This window comes from Corvus brachyrhynchos, unplaced genomic scaffold, assembly GCF_000691975.1.
Source record: "Corvus brachyrhynchos isolate BGI_N302 unplaced genomic scaffold, ASM69197v1 scaffold72, whole genome shotgun sequence".
Classification (NCBI taxonomy): Eukaryota; Metazoa; Chordata; class Aves; order Passeriformes; family Corvidae; genus Corvus; species Corvus brachyrhynchos.
The window spans coordinates 750,059-761,889 of record NW_008236763.1 but is presented as its reverse complement, the minus strand read 5'-3'; the positions used below and the strand labels follow the sequence as shown (position 1 = coordinate 761,889).

Below are 11,831 nucleotides of genomic sequence, written 5' to 3'. Positions count from 1 at the left end.
GAGCTGGCGCTGTTGGGTGCCCTCGTGGTGCTGCTGGAGAAGCGCGACTCCTTCTCCCGCAACAACGTCCTGCACCTCTGGCCCTTCACCATCCACGACCTGCGGGCGCTGGGCGCCAAGAAGTTCTATGGGCGCTTCTGCACTGGCACGCTGGACCACATCAGTGAGTTTTAGGAGACCCAGGCTCTGGGGTCCCTGACTGTGGGGAGTCCAGGGACCCAGGGGTGCAGCCCTGAGTACCCCTCTGCCCTCCCAGGTATTCGGCAGCTCCAGCTGATCCTGCTGGAGGTGGCTTTGCTCCTGGGGGTAGAGGTGCACATCAATGTGCGGTTTGAGGGCCTTGTTCCCCCCACGGGCAAGGCAGGTACGGTATCTGTGCAGGGCGGGTGGCTTTCCTGGGGACAAGGACAGGGCTGTGCGTGGCCACTCTGGGCTCCCCAATCCTTCTGCTAGCCCAAGGCATGCCTTTTTGGGGGGAATGAGATGCAACCCTTTCCCTGCTCCCTGGGAACCAGCACATTCATGACCCCCCTTCTCCCTGCAGGTGGCTGGCAGGCTGTGCTGCAGCCCAGCTCCTCTCCCCTCACCCACTACGAGTTCGACGTCCTCATCTCAGCTGGCGGTGGCAAATTTGTCCCTGAAGGTGACATCAGGTGTCCCTGCAGCCCCAGGACCAATGTGGGGGGCTGGGTGGGGGCTCACGCCTCTCCCCTCCTGCAGGGTTCAAGCGGAAGGAGACGCGTGGGAAGTTGGCCATTGGCATCACCACCAACTTCATCAACCGCCACAGCCGGGCCGAGGTGGAGGTGGCTGAGATCAGCGGCGTAGCCCGAATCTACAACCAGAAGTTCTTCCAGAACCTCTACAACAAAACAGGTCAGTGGTCCCAGCCCCCACATGGGGGGCGCTGGGGGCTCCTGTCCCCTCCTGAGGGAGCTGGAGGCTCAGCCCCAGGATGTCCCCGGTGATGGGCTGCATTTCCCGACATGGTATCCCACTGCAGGGGACATTTGGTGTCTGAGCCCAGTGCTGGGGCACCCTGTGGCCCTGGCTCAGCCCCTTCCCATCACCAGGCATCGACCTGGAAAACATCGTGTACTACAAGGATGACACTCACTATTTCGTCATGACGGCCAAGAAGCAGAGCCTGCTCAAGAAGGGGGTCATCCTCCAGGTGAGAAGGGCAGGATCTGACCCTGGGATCCCACAGCAATGGGCAGCTGAAAGCCTTGAAAGCAGGATGCAAATCGTGGGTGCTGGTTTGACTGCACACCCCTGGGGTGGTGGAGGCTGCAGCAGCTGTTGCCTGTGCCGCAGGAAAAATCCTTCCAGGGTTCTCAGAGTGCAGGTGGCACAGCTGCACCCCAGAGCTGCGTGCTCCTGGGCTGAGGGACAAACAGCACCTCCCACACCCCAGCCAGCTTCACCCCATCTCTGCAGGACAAAGCGGACATCGAGAGCCTCCTGTCCCCAGACAATGTGAACTGGGACGCCCTCCTTAGCTACGCCAAAGAAGCTGCCAACTTCTCCACCAACTACTGCCTGCCCGAACTGGAGTTTGCCCTCAACCACCGGGACCTGCCGGATGTCGACATGTTCGACTTCACCTGCATGACGCGCTCGGAGAACGCGGCGCTGGTGCGGGAGCACAACGGGAGCCGGCTGCTCCTGGGGCTGGTGGGCGACTGCTTGGTGGAGGTGAGAGATTCCCCTGCAGCACCACCTCATGCCTCCACTTCCCTCTGCCTGTAAGATGCATTGGTTGCAATATATTTCCCCTCCCTAAGTGCTTCTCATCCCAGTTGCCCAGTGCACCCCATCCTTGGGCAGGCTCCCAGTAGTGGTATGCTTTGGGGAGGTTATCCCCCTTCTCCAGCCCCACCAGAGATTTGGGGTTGGTTCAGGATGGAGGAGCAGCCCAGCCCCCCCCAGAAGCAGCTGTACTGGCTGGGGAGGAGACGGCCACCCATCCTCTCTGTGCGCGTCCTGCCGCCACTCCCTCTTTCATCCCTGGCCAAGCCTGGCAGCTCTCAGCCTCCTCCCAGCTGCCCTGACCAGCCATGCAACTCCAGTTCCAGCTCTGCCTTTCCCTTCGCAGCCCTTCTGGCCGCTGGGCACCGGGGTGGCCAGGGGCTTCCTCGCCGCCTTCGACGCAGCGTGGATGGTGCGGCGATGGGCAGCTGGGACACCCCCACTGGAGGTGCTGGCCGAGAGGTGAGTGTCCCCATCCCGCTGGGCTGGGTCTGGAGCACGTGAGGATGGTGGCAGCGATGCCAGCCCTGTCCCTTGCACCCAGGGAGAGCATCTACCAGCGCCTCTCGCAGACGTCCCCAGACAACACCAACAAGAACATCAGTCAGTACAGCATCGACCCGGCCACGCGCTACCCCAACATCAACCTGCAGGCCATCAAAGCCAGCCAGGTACCTGGCCAGGTCCTGCCATGGGACAGCCAGCCAGCCCAGCCTCCCTGGCTGTCAGGTGACACTAATTTGCCCGGTCCCCTGTCCCCAAAGGGTGTGAGACTGAAGCTATTAGTCCCCAGGACATTGAGTACATCGCCCATTGTGGATGGCAGAGGGTTCTGGAGAGTTGTGTGGGGGTGTCCCAGTGTCCCCCTTGCTGGGGCCAGCTCCCTGCACAGTGCCATTGGCTCTGTACAGGTGGTGACCACCACTGGCATGTCCCCATTGGCAGGTCAAGGACCTCTACCTCGTGGGCACGGTGGAGGTGGACCACAAGAGGAAGAGCGACAACCGGCTCAGCACCGGTAGGAGCAACCAGTCCTGCCCAGCAGCCCATGCCCAAGTGACTCCTGCCTTGATTTTCCTCCCCCTCCTTGTTTCTTGCGCCCTGGCCTGTGTCCAGCAGGCTGTCCTGGTGACACCACTGGTTTCTATGCCCTCTGCTTGTGGCCCACGTCGGGCCACGTCCCCCTGCTGCCTTCTGGGGAGGAGACTGTGCCTCTCCAGCCTTCACTGATGCTGAGCCATGAAATATTGACAGATGCTTTATCAACCCATTTATTGAGACTTGCGGGGATGGTTGCAGGGGGGAGAGGAGGTGTCTCAGGTCACTCCCATGGGATCCCTTTCCTGTTAAAGCACTGATGCTGAGGCGGGAGGTGGGCTGGGGGGGTTGTCCCCTGTCTCTGTGGAATGGGGACACACAGGCTGCCTCCCCAGCAGCCCCTGGAGATGTCTACGAAGAGCTGCTGAGCTGGTGCCAGGCCAGCACGGCTGGATACCCTGGCGTGGCCGTGAGCAACTTCACCACCTCCTGGACCAGTGGCTTGGCCCTCTGCGCCCTCATCCACCACTTCCGCCCGGACCTGGTGTGAGTGCCTGGGACCCCCCCGGAACCCTCCACTCTGCAGAGCCCACCCTGATGGCAGCTGTGTCTCCCCTCAGGGACTTGGACTCAGTGGACCCGCGGAATGCCATTCGGACCCACCAGATGATGCTGGACATAGCAGAGCAGGAGCTGGGCATCCAGCCTGTGCTCTCCAGTGCTGAGATGGCCACCATGGCAGAGCCTGACCGCCTGGGCCTCATCACCTACCTCAGCCAGTTCTATGAAGTTTTCAGGACCTCTTCAGGTGTGAGATTTCTGGGGGGATTTGTCCCATCCTGAGGCCCACTGGGGCTGGCTGGGTGCTCTCTTTGTTGGGTGGGTCCCACCAAAATGGCCATGTCCTGTGCAGAGGTGGAGGTCAGCAAGAAGCCACTGTCTCCCCGTGGCACGCGAGGGGCCATCCTCTTCCTCAGCAAGCTGCAGAAGAGCCGGAACCTGACACATAAACGTGCCCAGGTGAGGGACCCCCACCCAGACCCTTGTGACACACCAAAGCCCTGTCCCCTTCCCCACCCAAACCACCCCATTTGCATTTGCAGGACAGTGCCCAGAAGGACACTGAGGCCAAGAGGAGCCGCAGGGACACCGAGGTGGGTCTGCCCCAGGCACCCCAAGGGGTGTTCTGCTGGGGTGCAGCAGTCCTGGGGGGAGAGTGGGGGGCTGACCCTCCCCTTGGGTCACTTGTAGCTGGACACGGGGCTGGATGGAGACACTCCGGACAGTGCCCATGAGCTGCCGCAAACCACTGTGATGGACCCAGGGCAGGTTGGTCCTTGTGTCACCTTGGGATGGAGGGTCCTGCTCAGGGCTGGTGGGCACTGGAGGGGCACCAGTGGCTGGCAGGGCCAAGCCAAGGGCTGGGACCAGGGCAGCGCAAGCAGACGCCTACAGGCTCTCAGCTCCTCCCTGCCTGTTTCCTGACCCAACTGGTTTTCCGGAGCCAAGTCTTGCCACTCCCTCACCCATCCCGAGCACCCAGACCTGGCGCTGCAAGAGGGGCAGAGCCCTGCCCCGTGCCCCCATGGCTGCCTGCACAGCCACGGGGCAGGGTGGGTGCCAGGCCCCCGGTGCCACCCCAGCCTGTCCTCTCTCCCTGCAGCCGGTGAGGGAGAGGACAGGGGAGAAACGTGACGCCTGCTACTTCTGTGGCTGCCGTGTCTACATCCTGGAGCGAGCCAGCGCCGAGGGACGCTTCTTCCCCCGCGGCTGCTTCCAGTGCCGGCGCTGCGGGGCCACCCTGCGCCTGGGCGACTACGCCTTCGATGAGGAGGAAGGTGAGGTGGCTTTTGGGGAGCGGGAATGCTCGGGGCACGACTTCTCCACCTTGCAGGTTATCGCATGAGTTCGCCCCCCCTCCCCCCAGGTCATTTTTACTGCTCGCTGCACTACCCCAATCCACCCAGCGTGGACCTGCCCCAGGATGAGGCTTCAGCACTGCCTGATGGGGTAAATCATCCTAAGTCCCTGTAGGTGATGGTGGAAAGGCAAAGTGTGGAGGGGGTGCTTGGGCGTGGCCCTGTGGTGCATCACTCCTCTGCTGTGGCTCTGCTGTAGGATGCTGATGCTGCTGCCCACCCACGCTCAGAAGCTGGAAGCCCACGTGTGTCCCCCATGGAGCGGGCACCCAGTCCACCTCAGCCCACTCCAGCAGCCCCACAGCCAGGGGAAGAGCCTGGGGAAGTTGAGGACACTGCAGATGCTGGTGACATGGAGGAGCAGGAGCTGCTGGCACAGCCTGGGAGGGATGTGAGGGAAGAGGAGGTTCCCAGAGCAGAGCCCCAAGGGACAGCAGAGGAGGGCGAGGAGAGTGGGGGCAGGAGGAAGATCATCCTTACACCACTGGAGAAGCTCAGTCTGTCCACGCTGAACCTCACCAGTGAAGCAGAGCCTGAGCCTCCACCGAAGCCAGCTCGTCTGCGGCCCCAGGCAGCACCTGAGGCCCTCCCTGCCCTGGGGCCCGGACAAGGCGCCTGGAAGCAGAAGGAGGGGAAAATTGACATGGAGAAAGGTAGGTGGTACAAACTGGAGTGTCCAGACAAGCAGAGCTCTCAGTCCCTCCAGGACGTGCTGTACCCACATCTTGCTCATGAGGAACCAGCCTGAAATGGCTCTTTCCTTGGGCAGATTTGGAGGAGAGTGACAGCGAGGAGGATGAGGAGGAGGAGGATGAGGAGGAGGAGGAGGAGAAAGAGGAGGAGGAGGAAGGAACAGGCCTTGGCATCATGAAAGAGTTGGTGAGGATTTTCCCCAAGTGCTGGTGGCCCCACCAGCACACGTGGTAGCTGGGGCTCTTGCTCCTTTCACAGAGGCACCGGGTCTGGCTCAGCTGTGGCTGCCAAGGCAGGAGGTGCCTGGTGCAGGGCCTGTGCCTCCGTCCTTTCACAGTACCCAGACCCGAGGGAAGAGGAGAAATATCCCACCTGGAAGCGCACATTGGCTCGCCGGGCCAGGGAGTCCCAGGTGAAGCGGTTCTGCAGAGCCCAGGTAACCCACAGGGGAGACGCAGGTCCCCAGCGTGCCACTGTCCCCTCCATCTGTCCCCCTGCTGCTGGTGGCCACATGTTGGCAGGTGCTGGCCTGCAGGTGAGAGCTGCTTTTCTCTTCCAGGCCATCCAGAGACGGCTGGAGGAGATCGAGGTGACATTCCGGGAACTGGAGCAGCAGGGCATCAAGCTGGAGAAGCTACTCCGGGATGAGAATGGTAAGGCCAGGGTGGGTGGAGCACTGTGACCCTGTGATAGGGGTCTGCACCCCACTCACCATTCCCCTGTCCTGCAGAGAGCCTGGCTGACCAGCAGACACGGTGGACAAACCAGCTGCTGTACCTGGTCCAGAAGAAGAACAACCTGATGAGCGAGGAGTCGGACCTCATGATCGCGTAAGGCTTGGGGGATGCTCCCTGGTTGGTGTGGGGGCTCAGCTCAGCCCAGTCCTCTGCAAACCCTGTACCCAGCACACCCTTTTCCTCCCCACAGGGTGCAGGAACTGAAGCTGGAGGAGCAGCAGTGTCAGCTTGACCAGAAGCTCCGGAGTTACATGAACAAGCAGGGTGAGTGCCAGCACGTGCCAGGGCGAGGATGCCTTTGCATGGTGTGGGGAGCAGCTCAGGGTTTGTGGCCTTCCCAGCCCTACTCCAGCCCCCTGCACCCACAGAAACCCTGAAGACACCTGAAGATGAGAAGGCTGAGCAGGAGATCCTGAAGCAGCTGCTGGACGTGGTGAATAAGCGCAACGTCCTCATCCAAATGCAGGAGGAGAAGCGACTCAGTGAACTGCGGCCTTGATCCTCACAGCCCCCGGAGCCACGGGATCCTCCCTGGGGGACAAGCAGAGTGTGTGTGTGTGTGTGTGTGTGTGAGAGTCCCTCTGAGCATCCCTCTGAGCATCACTCTGAGCTACCTCTGGAGGTGGTGATGCCCCAGCTGCCCGCAGGTGCCAGCAGCCAATCCAGCTCCCTGCTTGCCAAAGTCTGTCACCGAGGGGCCAGACCTGCTGGGAGATGCTCACGTGAGGAGACACTGAGAAGCACTCAGCTTTGGGGTGCTGAGAGGACATTCCTGTGCGTGGCTGGATGGCCTTTGCCTTGTGCTTGTTGGAAAATGAGACTTGCAGGGGGCTGCAAAAGGGGACTGGTGGCTCCCAGCAGCAAGGAAGTGACTGTGGCCACCAGAGGCAGCCCACAGGGCAGATGCCATATGTGCAGGGGCACCATCAGGAGTGGTCTCTGGAAGCCACCCTGGGACATCCTGAGGTCTGAGGGCATCCATCCCAGCCTCACCCTCCATCTCAAGGGACATCTGGCTGTACAAGTGGGGGCCAGTGACAGACAGATTGGGCTGATCAGCCGCTCTGCACCACTGCTTTTGGATGCCACATTCATGCTGTCCCCAGCTGCTGCAGGAAACCAGGGTCAGAACCCTGCCATGAGCCCCTTGGGCAAGGGAAGGGCTTTTTGTCCAGTAGCTCCTAAGGGAATTCTGCTCAGGGCCAGTACTCTAACACCGAGGACAAGGGACACCAGCGGCTGTCCCTCCTTGCCCCTTTGGGATTTCTTCTGCTTGGCAATGCCATAGTGGTCTTTGCACAGACCTCAGATGCCCTTGGAGTCCCTTGCTGTTGCAGGGTGGCCTCTGTGGCCAAATGGCAGCCCCAGATGTGTTGGGATGGGGGTCCCAGGCATAGGTTCCTCTCTTAGCAACACCACCCTGTGTTCAGCCCTCATCCTGCCATTCCCCTCAGCACCTCCTCCAGCCCTCCCAATCCTGCTGCAAACCCACTCCCTTCAAATAAAGCCCCCCTGACCCGGCGCCAAAGGTTAAAATACGGCCTTTATTTTCCATCTGAGTCAAAACTGGTTGCCAGAACAGCCACCAGCAGAAACTTTGAGGCCACCCCAGGCAAGGGGAGCCTCAGCCTCTCAAGTCTTCCAGCCAGGCCAGTGGGTCCCTCCATGTACAAAAGGGTGTGTTTAAAAAGACAGCAATAAAAATCTGCCTCCATCGTGGTTCTCACAGGGGTCAATGCAATAAATCTACTCCAAAAATCTTAGTTTTCACCCGGAGGCAGCTGTCAAACCTGCATGACTGCACTGGCTGCAGTGCTGCTCTCCTAAAATCTGAAGTCAGCTAAAAACAAGGGTCAAAAAGGGGACACGGTGGAGCCAAGGGGACAATTGTGGAACACCCACAGCCTCAGCTCAGCCTTCGCTGGGACGCTCCTGCAGCGCCCGCAGTGCCATCCCCATCTGGTCCTTGGTGCCGTGCAGCATCTTCACCTCCATGGTGTGAAACAGGTGGAGACCGGTGGCGAGAACAAGGACGCCGAGGGCGAGGAAGGCCAGCAGGCAGAAGGAGAGCTTGGGGAAGGGCTGCTCTGTGCCCAGTCCGGCCAGTATGCCCAGTGCAGCCACAGCCTGAAGCAGCAGCAGCAGCAAGGCCAGCACGGCCATCCTGCCCGAGGAGTAGCGCTGCCGCTGCGCCGCCTGCAGCCCCACACCCACCTCTGTCCGTGCCTCTGTCACCACGTCCGCCAGCGCCAGGTCTGCGGGGACAGGGGCCCTCAGCGAGGTGCGACCTCCATATCCCATTCCTATGCCCCCCCATACCACCCCAATACCCTTCTCCCGGTCTCCGCCTCTCTGCAGCCCTCCACAAGCAGCACCGCAGGGGGAAACATCCCCAACAAGCTCCATCCAACTGCACCAGTCCCCCCAGCACATGGTGGATGCTGGCAGCAGCCCCCAGACTTACCAGCTGCGCCAAGGGCGGCACCCACAGGCTGTCCCCGCCTCTGGATGTGCAGTGTTGCCATCACAGCTTCATGATCTGAGAAGGGGATGTCTGTGCCCAGGGCTGGCCCTGTGGTGGTCTTCAGCTCTTCACACTTCACTGTGAAGCTGGAGATGGCCTGGGTGAGGGGACAAGGGGGTCACACCAGTGCCTCACCCCCACCCCTCACAGCTGGTGGCCAACGCTCCCCGTACCTTGTAGAGGATGTAGTCAATGCGGATGCCCAGCGGGAAGGGCAGCAGCTCCGACTTGTCAATGAAGCAGTTGTCAGGGACAAGGGTGCAGCCGTTCTTACAGCCCTGAGACAAGAGCCTGGGTGAGTGGGGGGCTCTTGGAGTGCCCTGGGACCCTGCTCAGCCCCCCAGCTCACCTCAAAGCGCATGGCCTCAGCAAAGGTATCCCGCAGCCCCGTCCAGCCACGCAGCAGCCGGATGCCCACATCTTCAGGGTGCATGTTCAGGTCCCCTCCCAGCAGCACCACGTCTGCTGCCTTTGAGGTGTGTCTGTGGGGACAGGGATGGCTGTCCTGCCCTGCCCTGCACCAGACTGGAGTGACTGGGACCTGCCCAGTGCTCCTCAGCCTTATTCCTGACTGGGATTGGTGCAAGTGGGAGCTCTCTGCAGTGCAAGCCCCGGGGGCAGGGGTGACCACACACGTCCTGGGGACCCGCAGGGGGACACCGTGCAGCTGCTCACCGGATGAACTGTGCCAGCTCCCAGGCCTGCACCAGGCGGTGGGGCAGGTAGGCGTCCTTCTCCCGGCAGTACTCGGCATGCAGCTGGAGAGAGAGGGAAAGGAAGCACAGGGGCTGTGACTCCCATGCTAACACCTGCCCTGCCCCCAGGCTCCCTGCAAACCCACCCAACCCCTCTGAACAGTCCCTGCCAACACCTCTGTCTTTATGTCACCGCCACTGGGGAGAGCCTGGGATGCTCACCCCACTGCACAACCAGGTTGTGGGTCCCTGCCCCCTCCCCACCCCGAGCAATATTTTATTAAATCAGTGCATAGTCCAGGGCAGAGTGGAGAGCAGTGCTTAAGCAAGGGGACAGTAAAAGAGGGGTACGGCCACTCATTCCCCTCCTCCCCATTGTCCCCCCCATGCTGGGTTCTTCCCTGGGGTGCTCACGTGGGTGACGTAGACATTGAAGATGATCCCTGAGATCTTAATAATGACGAGACCAACGGACTTGCCGCAGAACCAGTCCCCGTGCTGGAGCTGCCAGAGGGGAAGGAGAGCAGGTCAGGGCTACTGAGGCTCTGTGGGGATGGACACCATGGTGCCATGTGCCCCCCACCCTGCTTACCATGTAGGGGTACCCGTTCAGTGAGTACTGGTAGAGTAGGGTGTCCAGGATGGGGAACCTGGAGAAGACGCAGAGGCCACTGCCGATCACCCCGCTGTGGGAGGGAAATGGCACAGTGAGGAAACGTGGTTCTCAAAACCTCTGCCTCCCCCTAGCCCTGAGCCAGGAGGATTCCCTGGATGCCTGGATCGTAGTGTGCTCCTGTGAGCATCCCACTACCCAGGCATGGGGTCTCCCACAGTGACAGAGGTGGCCTAAAGCACCTGCACCGGTCTCTGCAAGTGCTAAACCCCGAGGACATGGCACAGCCCTGGCACTGCCCCACAGACAGCCCCAGGGGGGTGACCTTGCCCTTCTCACCTGCGGAAGTAATGGGAGAAGGGGTAGCAGCCTGCTAGTTTCACCCTCAGGTCACCGTAGTCCTGCTCGCTCCACACCTGGAGAACAGTGGGATAGGCTGAGAACAGGCACGCTCATCTCCCAGGCTGGGAATGGCTGCACTTGGCTCACAAACTGCCCTCACCTCCTGGAGCAGCACCAGGTCAAAGCCCTCCCGGCGCAGCGTGTCCCCGATGAGCTGGACGCGCTCCTGCCGCCGCTTGCTCAGGTAGCGGATGGCCCTGCCAGAGAGGGGTGACAGTCACAGCCTGGTGGGGACAGGTGATGGGGGCTGTCAGGGCCCACTGTGACCCAAAGCGAGGGAGAGAAAGAGGGCTCCAGTACCTGTAGAAGCAGGATGCAGATGGGAAAGGTGGGAGGGGGAAAGGGCCATGTGAGGACATGGGGACAAGAGGGATATGCAGGGAGGCTGTCTGGGGACAGCTTCTCCTGCCTGCAGAATTGAGGCAGCTCATCCTTGCTTGAGGTGCAAATGAGGGGTATTTCTGGGGCTAACAAGCCCAGAGGGGACAGGAGGCACTACCCAGCCAAGCACCTCATGACCCTCTGGGGCTGGGAGAGTGGTGTGAGCCCAAAATGAAGGGGACATGAAGGTAACCCCAAGGTGGGACACCTCTCCCAGTGCAGTGTCCCCATCTCCACCCACACAGCCTGGTGCAGACCCAGCAAACTCTGGACTCACCAGCAGTTGAGGTCAAAGATACGGAGGCGCAGGGTGGGCTCTCCCTCCATCGCTTGTCGGGGCTTTGCAGGGGCCAGAGGGCAACACCGAGCAGAAGGGAGGACCTGCAGGGAATGGGTTGGAGTGACAGCCCCGGGAAGCCGGTGCAGGGTGCAGGACAGAGCCAAGGAGCCAGGCTGGGAAGGCGGAAGGGCTGAGCTGGAGCAAAGGCCAGGAAGGAAGGAAGAGCGCTCAGAGTGCTCCAGGACTTTTCCCTCCCCCCCTGCGGGCAAGGCCCACCCCGAACCCCAAACTGCCCCCATACAGCGATCCATATACCCAAACATGGATCCATATGACTCTTCATCCAGTGGCTGGGGACACCGGTGGGCCAGGGGTGGGGTACAGGGCTCAACCCCTCTGCCTGTCAGTGAGTTGCGTTCCAGGATGGACTTTCACCCTGGTTTCAGAGTGAATCCACGAGCTACGGGCATGGGACACCATCACACACCTCCCCACTCGGGAAGCCCATGGATCCTCTTTGAGACCCCAAACCCCGAGCACCCCCGGGGCCCCAGGATGCGGGTCCGGGCAGCCGGGCTCTGCCTGCCCCGGCGAGATTACCGAGCGCCTCATCCCGTTCCTGAGCCGCGCTAATTAATGCCGGCGGCTTCTACCAAGCCTAAACCCCGAGGGGCGCTCCCCGCTGCCGGAGGGATGGGGCGGGCGGCGGGGACAGCAGCGGAACAAGGAGCGGGACAGCGGCAACAGGTGGAGCGGGGACAGCAGCGGGGCAAGCTGGGGAGCGGGGAAACAGGAGC

General features: G+C 61.5%; 2 protein-coding genes across 4 annotated transcripts in view; one reads left to right on the top strand and one right to left on the bottom strand.

The window, feature by feature from the left end:
• Positions 1-7,661, top strand: part of MICAL1 (microtubule associated monooxygenase, calponin and LIM domain containing 1) — a 9,889-nt gene extending 2,228 nt beyond the window's left edge. Inside the window, exons 5-27 of one of the 3 annotated variants that reach the window (XM_017727197.1) lie at positions 4-163; positions 257-364; positions 545-643; positions 721-876; positions 1,074-1,174; positions 1,441-1,698; positions 2,099-2,214; positions 2,297-2,423; positions 2,698-2,770; positions 3,189-3,336; positions 3,411-3,598; positions 3,704-3,810; positions 3,894-3,944; positions 4,042-4,119; positions 4,454-4,628; positions 4,718-4,800; positions 4,909-5,362; positions 5,479-5,588; positions 5,740-5,838; positions 5,962-6,055; positions 6,133-6,232; positions 6,330-6,403; positions 6,508-7,661. In XM_017727197.1, coding sequence (XP_017582686.1) covers positions 4-163; positions 257-364; positions 545-643; positions 721-876; positions 1,074-1,174; positions 1,441-1,698; positions 2,099-2,214; positions 2,297-2,423; positions 2,698-2,770; positions 3,189-3,336; positions 3,411-3,598; positions 3,704-3,810; positions 3,894-3,944; positions 4,042-4,119; positions 4,454-4,628; positions 4,718-4,800; positions 4,909-5,362; positions 5,479-5,588; positions 5,740-5,838; positions 5,962-6,055; positions 6,133-6,232; positions 6,330-6,403; positions 6,508-6,638 — 3,090 coding nt within the window. In that variant the 3' untranslated portion in view covers positions 6,639-7,661. Of the gene's footprint in view, positions 1-3; positions 164-256; positions 365-544; positions 644-720; positions 877-1,073; positions 1,175-1,440; positions 1,699-2,098; positions 2,215-2,296; positions 2,424-2,697; positions 2,771-3,185; positions 3,337-3,410; positions 3,599-3,703; positions 3,811-3,893; positions 3,945-4,041; positions 4,120-4,453; positions 4,629-4,717; positions 4,801-4,908; positions 5,363-5,478; positions 5,589-5,739; positions 5,839-5,961; positions 6,056-6,132; positions 6,233-6,329; positions 6,404-6,507 lie in introns of all 3 variants that reach the window. The other 2 variants (XM_017727196.1, XM_017727198.1) reach the window with 2 other exon arrangements.
• A 3-nt stretch (positions 7,662-7,664) lies between these two features.
• Positions 7,665-11,282, bottom strand: SMPD2 (sphingomyelin phosphodiesterase 2). The gene is made up of 10 exons (XM_008644695.2): positions 11,032-11,282; positions 10,474-10,570; positions 10,311-10,387; positions 9,951-10,044; positions 9,773-9,862; positions 9,339-9,421; positions 9,013-9,145; positions 8,837-8,941; positions 8,604-8,760; positions 7,665-8,394 (listed from the first exon to the last, which is right to left on the bottom strand). The coding sequence occupies exons 1-10, from the start codon at positions 11,079-11,081 to the stop codon at positions 8,051-8,053; spliced, it is 1,230 nt and encodes a 409-aa protein (XP_008642917.1). The 5' UTR covers positions 11,082-11,282; the 3' UTR covers positions 7,665-8,050.
• Between the last annotated feature and the right edge of the window lie 549 nt (positions 11,283-11,831).